This window comes from Ranitomeya variabilis, chromosome 7, assembly GCF_051348905.1.
Source record: "Ranitomeya variabilis isolate aRanVar5 chromosome 7, aRanVar5.hap1, whole genome shotgun sequence".
Classification (NCBI taxonomy): Eukaryota; Metazoa; Chordata; class Amphibia; order Anura; family Dendrobatidae; genus Ranitomeya; species Ranitomeya variabilis.
Window position 1 is genome coordinate 243629883 of NC_135238.1, and position 23488 is coordinate 243653370.

At 53.4% G+C, this 23488-nt stretch overlaps 1 protein-coding gene across 2 annotated transcripts in view; it reads right to left on the reverse strand.

Moving 5' to 3' along the window:
* Positions 1-23269, reverse strand: part of CFAP221 (cilia and flagella associated protein 221) — a 327923-nt gene extending 304654 nt beyond the window's left edge. For both annotated transcript variants that reach the window (XM_077273404.1, XM_077273403.1), the window contains exons 1-5: positions 23108-23269; positions 15257-15401; positions 14524-14624; positions 14194-14280; positions 2565-2660 (exon numbers count right to left, since the gene is read on the reverse strand). In XM_077273404.1, the coding sequence (XP_077129519.1) occupies positions 2565-2660; positions 14194-14280; positions 14524-14624; positions 15257-15365 (393 nt within the window). In that variant the 5' untranslated portion in view covers positions 15366-15401; positions 23108-23269. The remainder of the gene's footprint in view (positions 1-2564; positions 2661-14193; positions 14281-14523; positions 14625-15256; positions 15402-23107) is intronic.
* Positions 23270-23488: the final 219 nt, after the last annotated feature.

The following is a 23488-nucleotide window of genomic DNA, read 5'->3' on the forward strand; positions in this document are numbered from 1 at the left end:
CGCGTGCGCCGGCTCTGGATTTCCCCATACACTCACCGCCGCACCAGGGAACGATGCCGGTATTATAGGAGACAGAGAGTCCGCCGGGGAGAAGATATGAGCCGCTTTAGGGTTCCTGGACATGGAGCTCCCACTCTGTGTGACCTACTCCATCTGCAGCTAGGCCACGCCCCCCCTTTGTTTTTTGAGCAGTGTATATGCTCTATATACACACTATATAAAAACTATTTACATGCTCTATATACACACTATATAAAAACTATTTACATGCTCTATATGCACACTATATAAAAACTATTTACATGCTCTATATACACACTATATAAAAACTATTTACATTCTCTATATACACACTATATAAAAACTATTTACATGCTCTATATGCACACTATATAAAAACTATTTACATGCTCTATATACACACTATATAAAAACTATTTACATTCTCTATATACACACTATATAAAAACTATTTACATTCTCTATATACACACTATATACACTCTCTATATATACACACACTATATACGCTCTACATACACACTATATATATATACAGTACAGACCAAAAGTTTGGACACACCTTCTCATTTAAAGATTTTTCTGTATTTTCATGACTATTAAAATTGTACATTCACACTGAAGGCATCAAAACTATGAATTAACACATGTGGAATTATATACTTAACAAAAAAGTGTGAAACGGCTGATATTATGTCTTATATTCTAGGTTCTTCACAGTAGCCACCTTTTGCTTTGATGACTGCTTTGCACACTCTTGGCATTCTCTTGATGAGCTTCAAGAGGTAGTCACCGGGAATGGTTTTCACTTCACAGGTGTGCCCTGTCAGGTTTAATAAGTGGGATTTCTTGCCTTATAAATGGTGTTGGGACCATCAGTTGTGTTGAGCAGAAGTCTGGTGGATACAGAGCTGATAGTCCTACTGAATAGACTGTTAGAATTTGTATTATGGCAAGAAAAAAGCAGCTCAGTAAAGAAAAACGAGTGGCCGTCATTACTTTAAGAAATGAAGGTCAGTCAGTCCGAAAAATTGGGAAAACTATGAAAGTGTCCCCAAGTGCAGTGGCAAAAACCATCAAGCGCTACAAAGAAACTGGCTCACATGAGGACCGCCCCAGGAAAGGAAGACCAAGAGTCACCTCTGCTTCTGAGGATAAGTTTATCCGAGTCACCAGCCTCAGAAATCGCAGGTTAACAGCAGCTCAGATTAGAGACCAGGTCAATGCCACACAGAGTTCTAGCAGCAGACACATCTCTACAACAACTGTTAGGAGGAGACTTTGTGCAGCAGGCCTTCATGGTAAAATAGCTGCTAGGAAACCACTGCTAAGGACAGGCAACAAGCAGAAGAGACTTGTTTGGGCTAAAGAACACAAGGAATGGACAATAGACCAGTGGAAATCTGTGCTTTGGTCCGATGAGTCCAAATTTGAGATCTTTGGTTCCAACCACCGTGTCTTTGTGCGACGCAGAAAAGGTGAACGGATGGACTCTACATGCCTGGTTCCCACCGTGAAGCATGGAGGAGGAGGTGTGGTGGTGTGGGGGGGCTTTGCTGGTGACACTGTTGGGGATTTACTCAAAATTGAAGGCATACTGAACCAGCATGGCTCCCACAGCATCTTGCAGCGGCATGCTGTTCCATCCGGTTTGCGTTTAGTTGGACCATCATTTATTTTTCAACAGGACAATGACCCCAAACACACCTCCAGGCTGTGTAAGGGCCACTTGACCAAGAAGGAGAGTGATGGGGGCTACGCCAGATGACCTGGACTCCACAGTCACCAGACCTGAACCCAATCGAGATGGTTTGGGGTGAGCTGGACCGCAGAGTGAAGGCAAAAGGGCCAACAAGTGCTAAGCATCTCTGGGAACTCCTTCAAGATTGTTGGAAGACCATTCCCGGTGACTACCTCTAGAAGGTCATCAAGAGAATGCCAAGAGTGTGCAAAGCAGTCATCAAAGCAAGAGGTGGCTACTTTGAAGAACCTAGAATATAAGACATAATTTCAGTTGTGTCACACTTTTTTGTTAAGTATATAATTCCACATGTGGTAATTCATAGTTTTGATGCCTTCAGTGTGAATGTACAATTTTCATAGTCATGAAAATACAGAAAAATCTTTAAATGAGAAGGTGTGTCCAAACTTCTGGTCTGTACTGTATATATGCACTTTATATAAGCTCTATGTACACACTCTATATACTATATATACGCTCTATATATACTCTCTATGCTCACACTATATATACACTCTATGCACACACTATATATACGTTCTATATACACAATATATATACGCACTATATACACTCTATATACACACTATATATATATATATATATACACACGCTCTATGCACACACTATATATACATTCTATATACACACTATATATACGCACTATATACACGCTCTATATATGCACTATATACACACACTATACGCTCTATATACACGCTCTATGTACCCACTATATACACACTATATATACGCTCTGTGTACACAGTATATACGCACTATATACGTCTCATCTTCTTACCTTGCCGTGGACACGGATACAATCATAGTAATATCTCCATTCATCAGCAACGAACTGAACATCGACTGTAATAGCCAAACCGGGTGCGAAGCGATCCTGTGCGGAGAGGAGAGAGTCACCGGGTGTACGGGGCGCACACTATAGGGGCCACTGACACAGGAGGGACACACACTATAGGGGCCACTGACACAGGAGGGACGCACACTATAGGGGCCACTGACACAGGAGGGACGCACACTATAGGGGCCACTGACACAGGAGGGACGCACACTATAGGGGCCACACTGACACATACAGGAGGGACGCACACTATAGGGGCCACACTGACACATACAGGAGGGACGCACACTATAGGGGCCACACTGACATACAGGAGGGACGCACACTATAGGGGCCACACTGACACATACAGGAGGGGTGCTCACTATAGGGGCCACACTGACACATACAGGAGGGGTGCTCACTATAGGGGCCACAATGACACATACAGGAGGGACGCACACTATAGGGGCCACACTGACACATACAGGAGGGGTGCACACTATAGGGGCCACACTGACACATACAGGAGGGGTGCACACTATAGGGGCCACACTGACACATACAGGAGGGGTGCTCACTATAGGGGCCACACTGACACATACAGGAGGGACGCACACTGACACATACAATGAGGAGTCACTAGCATTATCACATAAAGATAAGAAACTGAGGAACAGATCTGATCAGAGGAATCGGCTTCTGTCTGCCCCAGGACGGGTCCTTCATTCTCAATTGCAAGGAAAATCTAAATTCTTAGAAAATTGAGTGTCAGGAGAGGGATGAGCCGTACACTGGCAGGAGGGGAGGAGCCATACACTGGCAGGAGGGGAGGAGCCATACACCAGCAGGAGGGGAGGAGCCATACTCCTGCAGTAGGGGAGGAGACATACGCCTGCAGGAGGGGAGGAGCCATACACTGGCAGGAGGGGAGGAGCCATACACTTGCAGGAGGGGAGGAGCCATACGCCTGCAGTAGGGGAGGAGCCATACGCCTGCAGTAGGGGAGGAGCCATACGCCTGCAGGAGGGGAGGAGCCATACACCTGCAGAAGGGGAGGAGCCATACACCAGCAGGAGGGGAGGAGCCATACTCCTGCAGTAGGGGAGGAGACATACGCCTGCAGAAGGGGAGGAGCTATACGCCTGCAGAAGGGGAGGAGCCATACGCCTGCAGGAGGGGAGGGGCCATACGCCTGCAGGAGGGGAGGGGCCATATGCCTGCAGGAGGGGAGGAGCCATACACCAGCAGGAGGGGAAGGAACCGTGCAGCAGTAGGAAAAAAGGCGCTATTCAGCGGAAGGAGCGGTGCAGTGGGAGGAGCTATGCAGCGGAAGGAGGGGGAAGAGCAGTGCAGCGGGAGGGGGAAGAGCAGTGCAGCGGAAGGAGAGGGAGGAGCAGTGCAGCGGAAGGAGAGGGAGGAGCTGTGCAGTGGAAGGAGGGGGAGGAGCAGTGCAGCGGAAGTAGGGGGAGGAGCAGTCAGCGGAAGGAGGGGGAGGAGGAGTCAGCGGAAGGAGGGGGAGCAGTGCAGTGGAAGGATACATAAAAAAATGACAGATACTGATGAACGGTCTTGCGAGAACTGTAGAAAAAATCCTGGAAACACATCCAAAATCATATGTTGATGCCACTGGGCAAACATGTACAAAGCTGAACGTGAGGTTCTTCATTTAACTTCGATCAAACTGTATGAAGCCGCTGCCACGTCCCGGGAAACCTCTCAGTGGGTCCCCAGCCTACAACAGCGCAGCGCCGCGTGCAATCCATGATGACCGCTTCAGTGCACCAGCAGGGCGGCGACCTGGTGCCTAACACCTGAGCTTCAAGTATGAGCGCCTGTGACCCCGGGCAAGCGACAAAAGATATAGATCCGCAGCCAAATGTAACAAGAAGTAGGGTGCTACCTCTGAAAGAACCAATGATCAGAGAGAAAAAAGCAGTACAGAAAAAGGTGCCCCAAGAGATACCGGACAGAAGTTGTACTAACCCCTTCATGACCGGAGCTTTTTTCAGTTTTGCGTGTTTGTTTTTCACTCCCCTCCTTCCCAGAGCCATAATTTTTATATTTTTCCGTCAATATGGCCATGTGAGGGCTTGTTTTTTGCGGGACGAGTTGTACTTTTGAACAGCACCATTGGTTTTACCATGTCGAGTACTGGAAAACGGGAAAAGAATTCCAAGTGCAGTGAAATTGCAAAAAAAAGTGCGTCTACTCCTGCTCACAAGAGCTCCGCTCCTCACTCCCCCAGCCATGGAATTTTTTAACATGAAGATGAAATAAAGTTGGGAATTTTAGATCGGTGAGTGCCTTCTCTTTTTTCTTGCACATGGTTTTTTGTGTATTTCCAGAAGAGCACCTATGTTCTTGATGCACGGCTGACGCCAGGATAATTGTTCATTAACACCTGGGCCTGAAATTTTGGATAACCTCGTTTCACAGTCAGTGCCGTTCGTTTTTGGTCTTTTTGGCGTTTAATGGCCATGTGAGGGCTTGTTTTTTGTGGGACGAGTTGTACTTTTGAACGGCACCATTGGTTTTACCATGTCGTGTACTGGAAAATGGGAAAAGAATTTCAAGTGCGGTGACATTGCAAAAAAGTGCAATCCCACACTTGTTTTTTGTTTGGCTTTTTTGTCAGATTCACTAAATGCTAAAACTAACCTGCCATTATGATTCTCCAGGTCATTACGAGTTCATAGACACCAAACATGCGTCATTTTTTATCTAAATGGTGAAAAAAATAAAAATCCACACTTTGCTACAAAAAAAAAGCGTCATTTTCCGATACCCGTAGCGTCTCTATTTTTCAGGATCTCGGGTCAGGTTAGGGCTTATTTTTTGCGTGCTGAGCTGACGGTTTTAATGATGCCATTTTGGTGCAGATATGATCTTTTGATCACCCATTATTGCCTTTTAATGAAACGTTGCGGGGACCAAAAAAGCTTTTTCACTTTTTTTCTCGCTACACCGTTTAGCGATCAGGCTAATCCTTTTTTTATATTGATAGATCGGGCGATTCCAAATATGTGTCTGTTTGATTTATTTTGTATAGTTTTATTTTGAATGGGGCGAAAGGGGGGTGATTTTAATTTTTATATTTTATTTTTTAATATTTTTAAACACTTTTTTTTACTTTTGCCATGATTCAATAGTCTCCATGGGAGGCTAGAAGCTGCTACAACTCGATCGGCTCCGCTACATACAGGCGATGATCAGATCGCCTGTATGTAGCAGAAATGCTCACTTGCTATGAACGCCGACCACCAGGCAGGTGGTGCTACTAGCAATCCAGCAGTGACAACCATAGAGGTCGGCAGCAGCCCTCTGGTTGTCATGCCAACCCATCGGTAACCCGCAATCACGTGACAGGGGTCACCGATGGGTGGGATTTACGACACGCTTGCTGGAAGCGCTAGTTAAATGCCGCTGTCAGAGACTGACAGCGGCATTTAACGGGCTAACAGCCAGGGATGGATCGCGATTCCACCCGCAGCTGTTAGAGGCACATGTCAGCTCAGCACTGGAGCCTACATCAAAGAGAGGGGAGTCCGACATCGGCGTACTATTACGCCCGATGTCGGAAAGGGGTTAAAGGGATATTCCCATCTCCAAGATCCTATCCCAATATGTAGTAGGTGTTACAATAATATTAGCCAATACCTCCAATTGGAAATATAGTATAGTTTTCCTGATTCGCTATGTCTCTTTCCTCATGTGCAGGCATTACAAGACCTTAAGTATCCATGGTTATGTTCACTGATAAAGTGATATTTGCTAATATTATTACTATTACACCTACTATAGTATAAAAAGAGAGATTCGGCACTCCAAGTTTAGATGCAGAAAATTAGAAATATTTTATTAACACAGGTACATCCACTGTATGGAAAAAGTTGACGTTTCGGCCAACAACTAGGCCTTCATCAGAACTACAAAAAATAAATAACAACAAAAAAAACTGTCAATATAATGTCTGCATCCAATACATGGGTAGGGACTGTATTTAACCACATACATATTGAGAAACAAAAAGAAAGTACATATGTATATATACAGTAGCGTAACTACCGGGTGGGGTAGAGGGGGCGGTGGCCCCGGGCCCGCGCTCTGAGGGGGCCCACCCGGAGCTATGCTACTGTAACTGCATCGGCGTGCGCAGCGCACTGATACAGTTACATTCTGCAGCAGAGCAGGGAGAATCGATCTCCCTGCTCTGCCGCGCGGCCGCTATGGGGCCCCTGAGCAGGCGGGGGGCGCCGGTGCCAGTAGTGTATGTCAATGTCTCAGGACTTTTGCACAACTTGCTGTTCACTAACAAGGAGAATAACGGCAAAATCACAACAGATGCTTGATCCACGAATGGGCCAATACATTTTGGGGTTGAGTTAGAATTGGTATTAATTCGTCCTCCTCATCATGGTGTTCACCATCTGTCATCATTCTGAGGTCAAGAGGACACCGAACAGCTGATCCCCAGGACCTCGCCATTGTGAGACTTCAGGCAGGATGTTCTAAGACTGAAGATGCCACTAAGCTTAGAGGGTCACAGAGTCATCAGCAGGTGACTACACAGATACAGATTCCCACCCCCACACTACCTCCTCATCCCGCCCTCTCTCTGTTGGAGTCCCTCAAGGCTCTGTCCTAGGGCCCCTACTTTTTTCCATCTATACCCTTGGCCTAGGACAACTCAAAGTCCCATGGCTTCCAGTACCACCTGTATGCAGACGACACTCAGATCTACCTCTCTGGCCCAGACGTCACCTCTCTGCTGTCCAGAATCCCGGACTGTCTATCAGCCATATCCTCCTTCTTCTCCTCTCGCTTCCTCAAACTCAATGTAGACAAAACCAAACTCATCATCTTTCCCCCATCTCGCGTATCACCCCTACCTGATCCATCTATTACTGTAAATGACATCACGCTCTCTCCCGCACCTGAAATCCGCTGCCTCGGGGTAACTCTCGATTCTGCCTTGTCCTTCAAACCGCACGTCCAAACTCTTGCCACCTCCTGTCGCCTCCAACTCAAAAATATTGCCAGAATCCGTTCCTTCCTCAGCCCACAATCTACCAAAACTCTTGTGCATGCCCTCATCATCTCCCACCTCGATTACTTGAACACCCTCCTCTGTGGCCTCACCGCTAACTCTTTTGCACCACTCCAGTCTGTCCTCAACTCTGCTGCCCGGCTAATCCACCTCTCTCCTCGCTACTCCCCTGCTTCTCCCCTCTGCAAATCCCTCCACTGGCTCCCAATTCCCCAACGAATCCAGTTCAAACTACTAACACTGATCTACAAAGCCATCCACAACCTGTCCCCTTCCTATATCTCTGAACTAATCTCCCAATATCTTCTCTCACGTAATCTTCAATCCTCCCAAGACCTCCTACTCTCCTCCACACTTATTCGTTCCTCACACAATCGCCTCCAAGATTTCTCCCGAATATCCCCCATCCTCTGGAATTCCATGCCTCAACACGTCCGATTATCCACTACCCTCGGATCCTTCAGATGGAACCTGAAAACCCATCTCTTCAGGAAAACCTACAGCCTGCAATAACCATTCTGCCGCCTCGCCACCACTCGAGCTGCCGCCTCACCACTGCCCGAGCTAGCGCCTCTCCACCACCAGAGCTTCCGCACCCCTGACCTTCTGTCTCTTCCCCATTATCCCGTAGAATGTAAGTCCACAAGGACAGGGTCCTCGCCCCTCTGTACCAGTCTGTCATCGTAAATTTGTTTACTGTAAACAATATCTATAACCCTGTATGTAACCCCTTTCTCATGTACAGCACCATGGAATTAATGGTGCTATATAAATAAATAATAATAATAATACAGAGACTGGAAGAGTCACAGAGTCATCAGCAGGTGACTACAGAGATACAGGGGCTGGAAGAGTCACAGAGTCATCAGCAGGTGACTACACGGTGTGACAGAGTCACTGGTAATGTAATAGAGGGGAGATATGTTTCACTACACCTAATGGCATCAGTGTTATAAAATCGAGAGTTGTATTTCCTCCAGCACAGTAAGTGTTGCGAGGGTTATGTTATGGGCTGGTTTTTAGAGGGACATTCATAGAGCGGGTGGGAGAGTGTCCCCCCATATCTCCACCTACAGAGTCGGCACCACTGTGTGCTGACAGGACCTTGGTGAGGTCAGTCATGTGATCGGTCACATAATGGAGGAGTCACATAGTCTGGGCTTAAATGGCTGAAGGAAAGAACTTTCAATGTTCAGTGTGTTCGCCTGGAGAAGGAGCACTGCAAGAGAGTGCTGCATGGACTAGTGAACCTGAACCGTGTGTGTTCTGCCAGCCGTGAGCGAGCGGAACCCCACTCACAGAAGGACTGTTTGTTCTGCCACCATTTTGTTTTGTTTTCCTATTTTGCCCAGAGGGCTGTATTTTCTTTACTACTGTCACGGGGATACAAGGAGGGCGAGAGCTAATAACCCGGGCCCCTGCAATTTCCCTCAGACTATGGAAACCCTGTCTGACCCTCTACCTGAAGTTTACACTAATGGTGTGCAAGTTCAGGCCTCCACCCTCACCCTGACTCCTGATTTAGCCCTAGACTGAACACCACCGCCCACCACCCAGTGAATGCAATAGACCAATACCCACAGTTATAACAAACAAGGATAAAGGAAAATATACACCATGCCGCAGTCACTCAGGAATACACTATAACGGTGCAGGGCAAAATAAATACAAATATAGGAAGGAGTAAATAAGACAAGGAAAATACACCACCAGCAACGATTCTCCAACAACAGTTCTCCACTCCGGACCGAGATAACTACGGATAAGACAGAAGCTATAATCGGCGACGCCCAAAGATCAGGAGAACCATTTAAAGGAAATGGGAATGGCCCAGCTTCCAATCCGAGGATCAGATAAATTAACCCCGGAGCAGCCAGATGAAAACTAGCCGACGCCAATGAGCAAACAGTGGTCAAACGCGGAATTACCGCTGTCAGACGACCTGGTCTGAACAGTGTTCGACATGACAACTACCCCCCGTTGGTTTCTGCTGCCTATAATAAACCAAAGGAAGTTCTAAAAGCCGCAGTGTACCCGTGTCTACCTCCGTGTGCAGCCGAGTGAGCCGCTCTACCACAGGTGGTGTTAGAAGTGCCTGAAGAGTTTCCAGTGAACATGTGGGATGGCCACAAGCCAGCGTGTGACGTCAGGCAAGATGGAGGACCTGCTAAAACATCTACTACAAGCACAGCAGCAACAGCAATTGCAGCACCAACAAGAATTACAGCAGCAGCAGATGGCGCAGCAAGAGACAAGAAAGCTGCTTATACAGCAGATGCAGCAGCAGCGCAAGCAGCACCAGAAGCAGACTGACCTGCTTGCAGAGACGGATCGTGAAAGGCTGGCAGCCCCTACCCCAACTGCAGGTGACGACATGTACGTCTGGAAGACGGTAAGGCAAGCAATGCAGAAAATGACCCCGGGTGATGATGTGGAGGCGTTTTTGACTGTGTTCGAGCGGGTGGCGGAGTGTGAGAAGCTACCACAAGAGCAGTGGGCAGAGGTGCTGGGCCCCCTATTTGACTGGTGAGCCCCAGACGGCCTATTATGATCTGGCTTTACAGGACGCGCAAGAGTATGCCAACTTAAAAATGAAAATGTTGGCACGTGCGGGAGTGACTGTCAGTAAGAGCGCAAAGGGTTCACCACTGGGTGTATTATGGGGATAAACCTCCTCGGTCCCAGATGTTTGACCTCCTGCATCTGGTGCAAAAATGGCTGCAGCCAGAATTCTCCACTCCAGCCCAGATGGTCGAGCGGGTTGTCATGGACAGATTTGTGCACTCACTTCCTAGGCCGGTGCAGACCTTTGTTGCCCAGGGAGATCCCTGAAATGTGGACGAACTAGTGGGTCTAGTGGAACTGTTTCAGGTGGTCGAGAGGTCTCTAAGGAAACCAGGGGATGGTGCAGCCCCATACTGGGGAGGTCTTGAAAAACTGCGCTGACGCTAAGGACGAGGAGGTTCAAGATGGTGAAACTCCCACCGCTTTCAAGTGTGTAATAGACGTACCCGAAGACATGCGAGAAGCGTGTGCCAGTGAGGAGGTGCATGAGGCATTTAAAAAGGCGGTTGAATCGTGTAGAGTGCACTGGGCGCCTGAGACTCATCAACTGGTCATACTGTCGACTAGGGAAGTCACAGTGAAGCGGGTGGCTGTCCTGAGAGAGATGCATCTACAATGCCTCAGCACAAAACAGATGATCATGTTGAAGAAGGAGGAAGCCGCTCGACATGTGGAGCTGGCGAGAAAAGCTCAAAATCGGCTTGGATTGGTGGAAGACATCATTCTGGTACCCGGAAAGTTGGTGGGGAAAGTCATCGGAAGGCTTGGGCGAGTGATGCAGGAGATTGTAAATAGATCCGGTGTGAAGAGTCTGAGGATTCCAGCTGATGACGAGGCCTAGGTCGTGGGTGAAGATGGGATGGTTCCATTCCTTGTTGTCGGATCCGTGGAGAGTCTTGGGAATATCCGGATGCTCCTAGGGTATCGCGTGGCGTACCTAAAAGAAATGGAGCAGCTAAGACGTGAGAGGGAACAGATCAACAGAGAGCTGCAGGAAATGGAAAGAAGATGGCCGCCATCTCCAACTCACGGTATAGAGAGGCGAAAAGGTTCGCTAAAGACTGGAGAACATAGAGACAAATGGAAGAACTGCTCTTCGGGCAATAAAGACCATGAGAGAAATGGCCAGCAGAAAGATAACAGAAGATGGCCTGATGGAAGAGGTAGAAGCAGTGATGCCTCAGTTAGCTCAGGGCTGAGTGACCAAATCGGGAGACCCTGTAGCGGACGAAATGACAGAGTCAGACCAGATAGGACGTATGGGTGCAAGGGAATTATACCTACATACTGACCGCAGGGGATGCGGGTGGTCTGACAAGGGGTCATCTCTATCAAAGGATGTGACAGAGATGGATGAAGAATGCCTCTGAAAGGGTTCAGTAGCAGGGCCTGACTTTGACAGACGGTTTGACTGGCAGAGACGACCGAGAAGGATCTCTGGTCGTGTAGTAGTAAGTGCCAAGACCCACGGCTTTAGGCACAGGGGGCGAAATATGTGGCATAGCGACTGGTCATGTGATTAATGGGCGGCATGTATCGCAGAGGTGGGTGGCCCTGTGATGGAAGCCTGGATATGTTTTGCTCAGCAGATCTACTGCTGACGGATATATTTTACATTGGGAAGGCTTCCAGGTGATTGGAGAGATGGGTGGGTCCAGTCACCTACAAACCCACCCAAAGGGATGTGTCTGAATTCCCAAGATGAAGCCTGTATATGATTGTGTGTTTGAGGACCTGCGGTGATGTCACGATCACCTGACTGCCATGTGATAGGTACCTGGGTGTGGTTACACCTATGTAATGGAGGTGTGTTTGGCACATGTAGCAGTGCTGGCTAGTCTGAGCTAGAGCAAGGAGGCTTGTGAGATACCTCCGGCGTGATAACCGTGAGTGATACTGACCGGGGTCAGTGAGAGATGTCTGTGGGACACCTCTGAGGAGAAGAGGGACCCGGGAACCTGTGTGATGGACGCCAACAGGTAACGGACTGTAATCCGTGTTCTGCTGACCGGGGTCAGTGAGGGACTGTGTTTCCACTGTAAAGCTGAATATGTACAGACGGTGTCCAGGCTGCTGCATATTACCAAGTTCCTGAGGATGCGGTTTATGCTGATGTGGAAATAATCTGCTGCCAAGCGAGTGTCCCCCAAGACACGCAGTAAGAACAACGTTACAACATACATACATACATACACCAGCTCTTCGATGCTCATCTCATGGTGTCTCCTGTCTATTATGTCCACTATATACCGGCCCTATCTCCTTTGGACGCAGGTGTGATATTAGTGTTGTCCTGTGCCTATATTGTGTCATGCACCAGTACATCGGCTTGGCTATCCGTCATCCTGGATTTATGGCTGCGTGCTTTATTCCTTTACTTTACACGCTTCTTGTGCTTTTACTCTTCTTTTTTCCTCCACAACGCCCCACGGGCAAAAAAACACAGTGTGAACGGTCTTCACGGAATACAGATTTTACTTGTCAAATGATCATTTCTAAGGATGAAGAATCAAACACTGGAGGGGAAAGAAGTGGATTCCTCTGTCCGACCAGCAACAAAGTTGTACTATAGATTTACGAAATAAAAATTAACACAACGGTGACTCTAAGAATCGAGGATTATCTAAAGATTAGTCGTAGCTCACACTCCCTGCACCAGCGCATACATAGCAGGAGGTACGTCCCTCTCCCCGCCACACTCACACCCCCCTCTCCACACGGCTCAAACGCCCCTCTCCACGCCCCACACACATCCCCTCTCCACACGGCTCAAACGCCCCTCTCCACGCCCCACACACATCCCCTCTCCACTCCGCTCAAACGCCCCTCTCCACGCCCCACACACATCCCCTCTCCACTCCGCTCAAACGCCCCTCTCCACGCCCCACACACATCCCCTCTCCACTCCACTCAAAAGCCCCTCTCCACGCCCCACACACATCCCCTCTCCACTCCGCTCAAACGCCCCTCTCCACGCCCCACACATCCCCACTCCACGCAGCTCAAACGCCACTCTCCACGCAGCTCAAACGCCCCTCTCCACGCCCCACACATCCCCTCTCCACACCGCTCAAACGCCCCTCTCCACGCCCCACACATCCCCTCTCCACGCCGCTCAAACGCCCCTCTCCACGCCCCACACACATCCCCTCTCCACTCCGCTCAAACGCCCCTCTCCACGCCCCACACATCCCCACTCCACGCAGCTCAAACGCCACTCTCCACGCAGCTCAAACGCCCCTCTCCACGCCCCACACATCCCCTCTCCACACCGCTCAAACGCCCCTCTCCACGCCCCACACATCCCCTCTCCACGCCGCTCAAACGCCCCTCTCCACGCCCCACACACATCCCCTCTCCACTCTGCTCAAACGCCCCTCTCCACGCCCCACACATCCCCTTTCCACGCCGCTCAAACGCCCCTCTCCACGCCCCACACATCCCCTCTCTGCTGCACACACCCCTCTGTTCACACCCCTCTGTTCACACGCCCCCCCTCCCCCCCCACACACATCCCCCTCTCTCTGCTGCACACACACCTCTCCCATCCTGCCCACACACCTCTCTCCCATTACGCCCACACACCCCTCTCCCCACCGCACACACATCCCCCTACCCACTGCTCACATACCCCTCTCCCCACCGAACAGCCCCCTCTCCCCTCTGTTCATACACCACTCTCCCCACCGCTCACACACCACTCTCCCCACCGCTCACACACCACTCTCCCCACCGCTCACACACCACTCTCCCTGCCGCACACACATCCCTCACTCCCCTCTGTTCACACCCCTCTCCCCACTGCACACACCCCTCTCCCCTCTGTTCACACCCCTCTCCCCACCGCACACACCCCTCTCCCCACCGCACACACCCCTCTCCCCACCGCACACACCCCTCTCCCCACCGCACACACCCCTCTCCCCTCTGTTCACACCTCTCTTCCCGCCTCCCCCCTCTCCCCGCTGCACTCACTGCTTTCTTGTAGTTGATAGTGAAGTGCTTGCTCTGGGGGGGAATGATGTGCACATTGGAGACGTCCGCGGAGATATTCACCAGTTTCTGTGTATGAAAACCTTGCAGATAGATATTATTGTTCTAGCAACGTCACCAGCAGAACTACAAGCACCAGCAGAGGAGACACTGAAGACACTGCATGAAACCGTGCGTCATGTGGCCAAGTGCAAGAATATGAAGAAATAAAATGACACAAGCTACAAGTAATGTCCCCCTGAAACCCAGGAGCAATCAGTGAGAAAGGTTCCATAGCCGCCCCCAGAACTCCACACGCCAGCCCAGACTCACCAGCACTTGATGGAGGGTCTTCCCGATCTCAAACCCCCCAAAATGGAGAACTGCAGGTTCTGCCGCAAACAAGACATTACTGCCGAGCTTCATGTAAACTCCTGGAACACAGAAACAACCAAAGTCAGGGCAAGAAGATGACAATGGGGGTAAAAATGGAGGGAGGGTCCGGATGGGGATCCTGGGGGATCGGGAGCTTGGGGCCCGGCCGACGGTGATACTGATTGTCTCCTTGTGCTCGGCCATATTGTGGAGCTATTATATCCCCTACTTGGGCCTGTGACCGACGAGAACCATGCATGCTGCAGACAATCAGTGATGTGTGCAGACCGCCGCACACCTGCACTGAAACACCCAGGTGTGAACGAGCCTTGACTGCCCACATCGCGCTTTACTTACTGGGGGTTAGTAATCTGTCCATGTGCCGAGCTTGTGCACGTACACAGCAGATGACCTGAACAAGCAGAGCTGCAGTGTAAAGCATAAGGGACAGAACTGCCTGAGGCTAGAAATGAAGTTTAGGCGACCAGTGACTACCCACAGCAGTGCCCTTATGGAGCAGAGCTGCGGGATAAAACATGGGGGCTGGATACAGGCGGAGACCCCCACAATGCGTAGACTGAAGAGGCCGCTTTACACAACGTCACTGCTGGGCAGGCGCTATGCGCTCATAACATTATGGGTGAGGATCGCAAAGGCGGGGCCCCTGGGGTCACCACGGCGGGGCCCTTACTGGACTCCAGGAGGTGGTTGGGAACCGCTCGGTTCAAGGGATTTTCCATCAGGCTGTCCACATAGACTGACGATGAGGAGGGTTTCATCAGCGGTGGAGCGACCGCCATGATGTCAGAGACGATGAGCACAGGAAACAGCGAGACCTAAAGAAGTCACAGAAAACAGCACAAAGTGACAATCAAATTAGGGCTCAAGTATATGTGCAGCGTCCGGAGGGTCCCGGACAGGGGGGGATTTCTATAGATCCCATGGCCGCTATGTGTGCACAGACGCCTGCGGATCACCGAGGAGACGGACATGGGGCGCATCTCTCCAGACTGCAGCAGGTACATGAGCCGCGAGGAGCCTCCACCACAGAGATAACCTCAATACAATGTATCACATGCGATCAGAGGAGTCTCCTGCGCTCCACAGACGGCAGCAGCGGCCGCACCTAATAACCCAGCGCAGCCACCGCAAGACTGGGGGCTGTGTATATGGGCAGCTGGGGGGCTGTGTATATGGGCAGGTGGGGGCTGTGTATATGGGCAGCTGGGGGGCTGTGTATATGGGCAGGTGGGGGCTGTGTATATGGGCAGGTGGGGGGCTGTGTATATGGGCAGGTGGGGGCTGTGTATATGGGCAGGTGGGGGCTGTGTATATGGGCAGGTGGGGGCTGTGTATATGGGCAGCTGGGGGGCTGTGTATATGGGCAGGTGGGGGCTGTGTATATGGGCAGGTGGGGGGCTGTGTATATGGGCAGCTGGGGGGCTGTGTATATGGGCAGGTGGGGGCTGTGTATATGGGCAGCTGGGGGGCTGTGTATATGGGCAGGTGGGGGCTGTGTATATGGGCAGGTGGGGGGCTGTGTATATGGGCAGCTGGGGGGCTGTGTATATGGGCAGGTGGGGGCTGTGTATATGGGCAGCTGGGGGGCTGTGTATATGGGCAGCTGGGGGGCTGTAAATCAGGGGGCTGTGTATATGGGCAGGTGGGGGCTGTAATCGGGGGGGGGCTGTGTATATGGGCAGGTGGGGGCTGTGTATATGGGGAGGTGGGGGCTGTGTATATGGGCAGCTGGGGGGCTGTAATCAGGGGGCTGTGTATATGGGCAGGTGGGGGCTGTAAATCAGGGGGCTGTGTATATGGGCAGGTGGGGGCTGTAATCAGGGGGCTGTGTATATGGGCAGGTGGGGGCTGTAATCGGGGGGCTGTGTATATGGGCAGGTGGGGGCTGTAATCGGGGGGCTGTGTATATGGGCAGGTGGGGGCTGTAATCAGGGGGCTGTGTATATGGGCAGGTGGGGGCTGTAATCAGGGGGCTGTGTATATGGGCAGGTGGGGGCTGTAATCGGGGGGCTGTGTATATGGGCAGGTGGGGGCTGTAATCGGGGGGCTGTGTATATGGGCAGGTGGGGGCTGTAAATCAGGGAGCTGTGTATATGGGCAGGTGGGGCTGTAAATCAGGGGGCTGTGTATATGGGCAGGTGGGGGCTGTAATCGGGGGGCTGTGTATATGGGCAGGTGGGGGCTGTAATCAGGGGGCTGTAATCGGGGGGCTGTGTATATGGGCAGGTGGGGGGCTGTGTATATGGGGAGGTGGGGGCTGTAATCAGGGGGCTGTGTATATGGGCAGGTGGGGGGCTGTAAATCAGGGGGCTGTGTATATGGGCAGGTGGGGGGCTGTAAATCAGGGGGCTGTGTATATGGGCAGGTGGGGGGGCTGTAAATAAGGGGGCTGTGTATATGGGCAGGTGGGGGCTGTAATCGGGGGGCTGTGTATATGGGCAGGTGGGGGCTGCAAATCAGGGGGCTGTGTATATGGGCAGGTGGGGGCTGTAATCAGGGGGCTGTGTATATGGGCAGGTGGGGGCTGTAATCGGGGGGCTGTGTATATGGGCAGGTGGGGGCTGTAATCGGGGGGCTGTGTATATGGGGAGGTGGGGGCTGTAATCAGGGGGCTGTGTACATGGGCAGGTGGGGGCTGTAAATCAGGGGGCTGTGTATATGGGGAGGTGGGGGCTGTAAATCAGGGGGCTGTGTACATGGGCAGGTGGGGGCTGTAATCAGGGGGCTGCGTATATGGGCAAATGGGGGCTGTAAATCAGGGGGCTGTGTATATGGGCAGGTGGGGGGCTGTAAATCAGGGAGCTGTGTATATGGGCAGGTGGGGGCTGTAAATCAGGGGGCTGTGTATATGGGCAGGTGGGGGCTGTAATCGGGGGGCTGTGTATATGGGCAGGTGGGGGCTGTAATCGGGGGGCTGTAATCGGGGGGCTGTGTATATGGGCAGGTGGGGGGGCTGTGTATATGGGGAGGTGGGGGCTGTAATCAGGGGGCTGTGTATATGGGCAGGTGGGGGGCTGTAAATCAGGGGGCTGTGTATATGGGCAGGTGGGGGGCTGTAAATCAGGGGGCTGTGTATATGGGCAGGTGGGGGGGCTGTAAATCAGGGGGCTGTGTATATGGGCAGGTGGGGGCTGTAATCGGGGGGCTGTGTATATGGGCAGGTGGGGGCTGTAAATCAGGGGGCTGTGTATATGGGCAGGTGGGGCTGTAATCAGGGGGCTGTGTATATGGGCAGGTGGGGGCTGTAAATCGGGGGGCTGTGTATATGGGCAGGTGGGGCTGTAAATCAGGGGGCTGTGTATATGGGCAGGTGGGGGCTGTAATCGGGGGGCTGTGTATATGGGCAGGTGGGGGCTGTAAATCAGGGAGCTGTGTATATGGGCAAATGGGGGCTGTAAATCAGGGGGCTGTGTATATGGGCAGGTGGGGGCTGTAATCGGGGGGCTGTGTATATGGGCAGGTGGGGGCTGTAAATCAGGGGGCTGTGTATATGGGCAGGTGGGGGCTGTAAATCAGGGGGCTGTGTATATGGGCAGGTGGGGGCTGTAAATCAGGGGGCTGTGTATATGGGCAGGTGGGGGCTGTAAATCAGGGGGCTGTGTATATGGGCAGGTGGGGGCTGTAATCGGGGGGCTGTGTATATGGGCAGGTGGGGGCTGTAATCAGGGGGCTGTAAATCAGGGGGCTGTGTATATGGGCAGGTGGGGGGCTGTGTATATGGGCAGGTGGGGGCTGTAAATCAGGGGGCTGTGTATATGGGCAGGTGGGGGGCTGTGTATATGGGCAGGTGGGGGCTGTAAATCAGGGGGCTGTGTATATGGGAAGGTGGGGGCTGTAATCAGGGGGCTGTGTATATGGGCAGGTGGGGGCTGTAAATCAGGGGGCTGTGTATATGGGCAGGTGGGGGGCTGTGTATATGGGCAGGTGGGGGCTGTAAATCAGGGGGCTGTGTATATGGGCAGGTGGGGGCTGTAAATCAGGGGGCTGCGTATAAGGGCAGGTGGGGGCTGTAATCGGGGGGCTGCGTATATGGGCAGGTGGGGGCTGTAATCAGGGGGCTGTGTATATGGGCAGGTGGGGGCTGTAATCGGGGGGCTGTGTATATGGGCAGGTGGGGGCTGTAAATCAGGGGGCTGTGTATATGGGCAGGTAGGGGCTGTAATCGGGGGGCTGTGTATATGGGCAGGTGGGGGCTGTAATCGGGGGGCTGCGTATATGGGCAGGTGGGGGCTGTAATCAGGGGGCTGTGTATATGGGCAGGTGGGGGCTGTAATCAGGGGGCTGTGTATATGGGCAGGTGGGGGCTGTAATCGGGGGACTGTAATCGGGGGGCTGTGTATATGGGCAGGTGGGGGCTGAAATCGGGGGGCTGTGTATATGGGCAGGTGGGGCTGTAAATCAGGGGGCTGTGTATATGGGCAGGTGGGGGCTGTAATCGGGGGGCTGTGTATATGGGCAGGTGGGGGCTGTAAATCAGGGGGCTGTGTATATGGGCAGGTAGGGGCTGTGATCGGGGGGCTGTGTATATGGGCAGGTGGGGGCTGTAATCGGGGGGCTGCGTATATGGGCAGGTGGGGGCTGTAATCAGGGGGCTGTGTATATGGGCAGGTGGGGGCTGTAATCAGGGGGCTGTGTATATGGGCAGGTGGGGGCTGTAATCGGGGGACTGTAATCGGGGGGCTGTGTATATGGGCAGGTGGGGGCTGTAATCGGGGGGCTGTGTATATGGGCAGGTGGGGGCTGTAAATCAGGGGGCTGTGTATATGGGCAGGTGGGGGCTGTAAATCAGGGGGCTGTGTATATGGGCAGGTGGGGGCTGTAATCAGGGGGCTGTGTATATGGGCAGGTGGGGGGCTGTAAATCAGGGAGCTGTGTATATGGGCAGGTGGGGGCTGTAAATCAGGGGGCTGTGTATATGGGCAGGTGGGGGCTGTAATCGTGGGGCTGTGTATATGGGCAGGTGGGGGCTGTAATCGGGGGGCTGTAATCGGGGGGCTGTGTATATGGGCAGGTGGGGGGGCTGTGTATATGGGGAGGTGGGGGCTGTAATCGTGGGGCTGTGTATATGGGCAGGTGGGGGCTGTAATCGGGGGGCTGTAATCAGGGGGCTGTGTATATGGGCAGGTGGGGGGGCTGTGTATATGGGGAGGTGGGGGCTGTAATCAGGGGGCTGTGTATATGGGGAGGTGGGGGCTGTAATCAGGGGGCTGTGTATATGGGCAGGTGGGGGGCTGTAAATCAGGGGGCTGTGTATATGGGCAGGTGGGGGGGCTGTAAATAAGGGGGCTGTGTATATGGGCAGGTGGGGGCTGTAATCGGGGGGCTGTGTATATGGGCAGGTGGGGGCTGTAAATCAGGGGGCTGTGTATATGGGGAGGTGGGGGCTGTAAATCAGGGGGCTGTGTACATGGGCAGGTGGGGGCTGTAATCAGGGGGCTGTGTATATGGGCAGGTGGGGGCTGTAAATCAGGGAGCTGTGTATATGGGCAAATGGGGGCTGTAAATCAGGGGGCTGTGTATATGGGCAGGTGGGGGCTGTAATCAGGGGGCTGTGTATATGGGCAGGTGGGGGCTGTAAATCAGGGGGCTGTGTATATGGGCAGGTGGGGGCTGTAAATCAGGGGGCTGTGTATATGGGCAGGTGGGGGCTGTAAATCAGGGGGCTGTGTATATGGGCAGGTGGGGCTGTAAATCAGGGGGCTGTGTATATGGGCAGGTGGGGGCTGTAATCGGGGGGCTGTGTATATGGGCAGGTGGGGGCTGTAATCGGGGGGCTGTGTATATGGGCAGGTGGGGGCTGTAAATCAGGGGGCTGTGTATATGGGCAGGTGGGGGCTGTAAATCAGGGGGCTGTGTATATGGGCAGGTGGGGGCTGTAATCAGGGGGCTGTGTATATGGGCAGGTGGGGGGCTGTAAATCAGGGAGCTGTGTATATGGGCAGGTGGGGGCTGTAAATCAGGGGGCTGTGTATATGGGCAGGTGGGGGCTGTAATCGGGGGGCTGTGTATATGGGCAGGTGGGGGCTGTAAATCAGGGGGCTGTGTATATGGGCAGGTGCGGGCTGTAATCGGGGGGCTGTGTATATGGGCAGGTGGGGGCTGTAATCGGGGGGCTGTAATCGGGGGGCTGTGTATATGGGCAGGTGGGGGGCTGTGTATATGGGGAGGTGGGGGCTGTAATCAGGGGGCTGTGTATATGGGCAGGTGGGGGGCTGTAAATCAGGGGGCTGTGTATATGGGCAGGTGGGGGGGTTGTAAATAAGGGGGCTGTGTATATGGGCAGGTGGGGGCTGTAATCGGGGGGCTGTGTATATGGGCAGGTGGGGGCTGTAAATCAGGGGGCTGTGTATATGGGGAGGTGGGGGCTGTAAATCAGGGGGCTGTGTACATGGGCAGGTGGGGGCTGTAATCAGGGGGCTGTGTATATGGGCAGGTGGGGGCTGTAAATCAGGGGGCTGTGTATATGGGCAGGTGGGGGCTGTAATCAGGGGGCTGTGTATATGGGCAGGTGGGGGCTGTAAATCAGGGGGCTGTGTATATGGGCAGGTGGGGGCTGTAAATCAGGGGGCTGTGTATATGGGCATGTGGGGGCTGTAAATCAGGGGGCTGTGTATATGGGCAGGTGGGGCTGTAAATCAGGGGGCTGTGTATATGGGGAGGTGGGGGCTGTAAATCAGGGGGCTGTGTATATGGGGAGGTGGGGGCTGTAAATCAGGGGGCTGTGTATATGGGGAGGTGGGGGCTGTAAATCAGGGGGCTGTGTACATGGGCAGGTGGGGGCTGTAATCAGGGGGCTGTGTATATGGGCAGGTGGGGGCTGTAAATCAGGGGGCTGTGTATATGGGGAGGTGGGGGCTGTAAATCAGGGGGCTGTGTATATGGGCAGGTGGGGGCTGTAATCAGGGGGCTGTGTATATGGGCAGGTGGGGGCTGTAAATCAGGGGGCTGTGTATATGGGCAGGTGGGGGCTGTAAATCAGGGGGCTGTGTATATGGGCAGGTGGGGGCTGTAAATCAGGGGGCTGTGTATATGGGCAGGTGGGGGCTGTAATCGGGGGGCTGTGTATATGGGCAGGTGGGGGCTGTAATCGGGGGGCTGTAATCGGGGGGCTGTGTATATGGGCAGGTGGGGGGCTGTGTATATGGGGAGGTGGGGGCTGTAATCAGGGGGCTGTGTATATGGGCAGGTGGGGGGCTGTAAATCAGGGGGCTGTGTATATGGGCAGGTGGGGGCTGTAGATCAGGGGGCTGTGTATATGGGCAGGTGGGGGCTGTAATCGGGGGGCTGTGTATATGGGCAGGTGGGGGCTGTAAATCAGGGGGCTGTGTATATGGGCAGGTGGGGGCTGTAAATCAGGGGGCTGTGTATATGGGCAGGTGGGGGGCTGTAAATCAGGGGGCTGTGTATATGGGGAGGTGGGGGCTGTAAATCAGGGGGCTGCGTATATGGGCAGGTGGGGGCTGTAAATCAGGGGGCTGTGTATATGGGGAGGTGGGGGCTGTAAATCAGGGGGCTGTGTATATGGGCAGGTGGGGGCTGTAATCGGGGGGCTGTGTATATGGGCAGGTGGGGGCTGGAATTCGGGGCTGTGTGGGGGCTCTCTGTGTGGGGGGCTCCCTGTGTGTGGGGGGCTCTCTGTGTGGGGGGCTCCCTGTGTCGGGGGCTCTCTGTGTGTGTGGGGGGCTCTCTGTGTGGGGGCTCCCTGTGTCTAGGGCTCTCTGTGTGTGTGGGGGGCTCTCTGTGTGGGGGCTCTCTGTGTGGGGGGCTCTCTGTGTGTGGGGGCTCTCTGTGTGGGGGGCTCCCTGTGTGTGGGGGGCTCTCTGTGTGTGGGGGCTCTCTGTGTGGGGGGCTCTCTGTGTGGGGGGCTCTCTGTGTGGGGGCTCTCTGTGTGGGGGGCTCTCTGTGTGTGTGGGGGCTCTCTGTGTGGGGGGCTCTCTGTGTGGGGGGCTCTCTGTGTGGGGGGCTCTCTGTGTGGGGGCTCTCTGTGTGGGGGGCTCTCTGTGTGGGGGGCTCTCTGTGTGGGGGGCTCTCTGTGTGGGGGGCTCTCTGTGTGTGTGGGGGCTCTCTGTGTGGGGGCTCTCTGTGTGGGGGGCTCTCTGTGTGTGTGGGGGGCTCTCTGTGTGGGGGGCTCTCTGTGTGGGGGGCTCCCTGTGTGTGGGGGGCTCTCTGTGTGGGGGGCTCTCTGTGTGGGGGGCTCCCTGTGTGTGGGGGGCTCTCTGTGTGTGGGGGCTCTCTGTGTGGGGGGCTCCCTGTGTGTGGGGGGCTCTCTGTGTGGGGGGCTCTCTGTGTGGGGGGCTCTCTGTGTGGCGGCTCTCTGTGTGGGGGGCTCTCTGTGTGGGGGGCTCTCTGTGTGTGGGGGGCTCTCTGTGTGTGGGGGGCTCTCTGTGTGGGGGGCTCTCTGTGTGGGGGGCTCTCTGTGTGTGTGGGGGCTCTCTGTGTGGGGGGCTCTCTGTGTGGGGGGCTCTCTGTGTGTGTGGGGGCTCTCTGTGTGGGGGCTCTCTGTGTGGGGGGCTGTAGTCACCTGCTCGGCTCCGTCACATTCTCCGGTGTCCGTCTCTCGCTGTAGCGCTGTTTGGACGCGTTGCTATGGAGACACCGGAAGTTGGGCGGTACCACGGAGCGCTGAGGGGTGTCCGCCTGGTGCCGCACTGTGTGAGTCTCCTCAGCGGTGTTGGGGTCGCGCTGCCGCTTGTGCTGACAGCAGTTTGCGGACTTGTGACGTCTCATTACTTTGTCCTGTATTTTCTGCTGGACACCGGCATCTTCCGCCATCTCTCCGCCATCTTGCTGCGTTTCTCCACTATCTTTCAGCGTCTCCACCATTTTGCGGCGTGTCTTTGCCATCTTGCGGCATTTGTCCGCTAGGAATTTCTACGCCATCTTCCGACATATCTCTGCCATC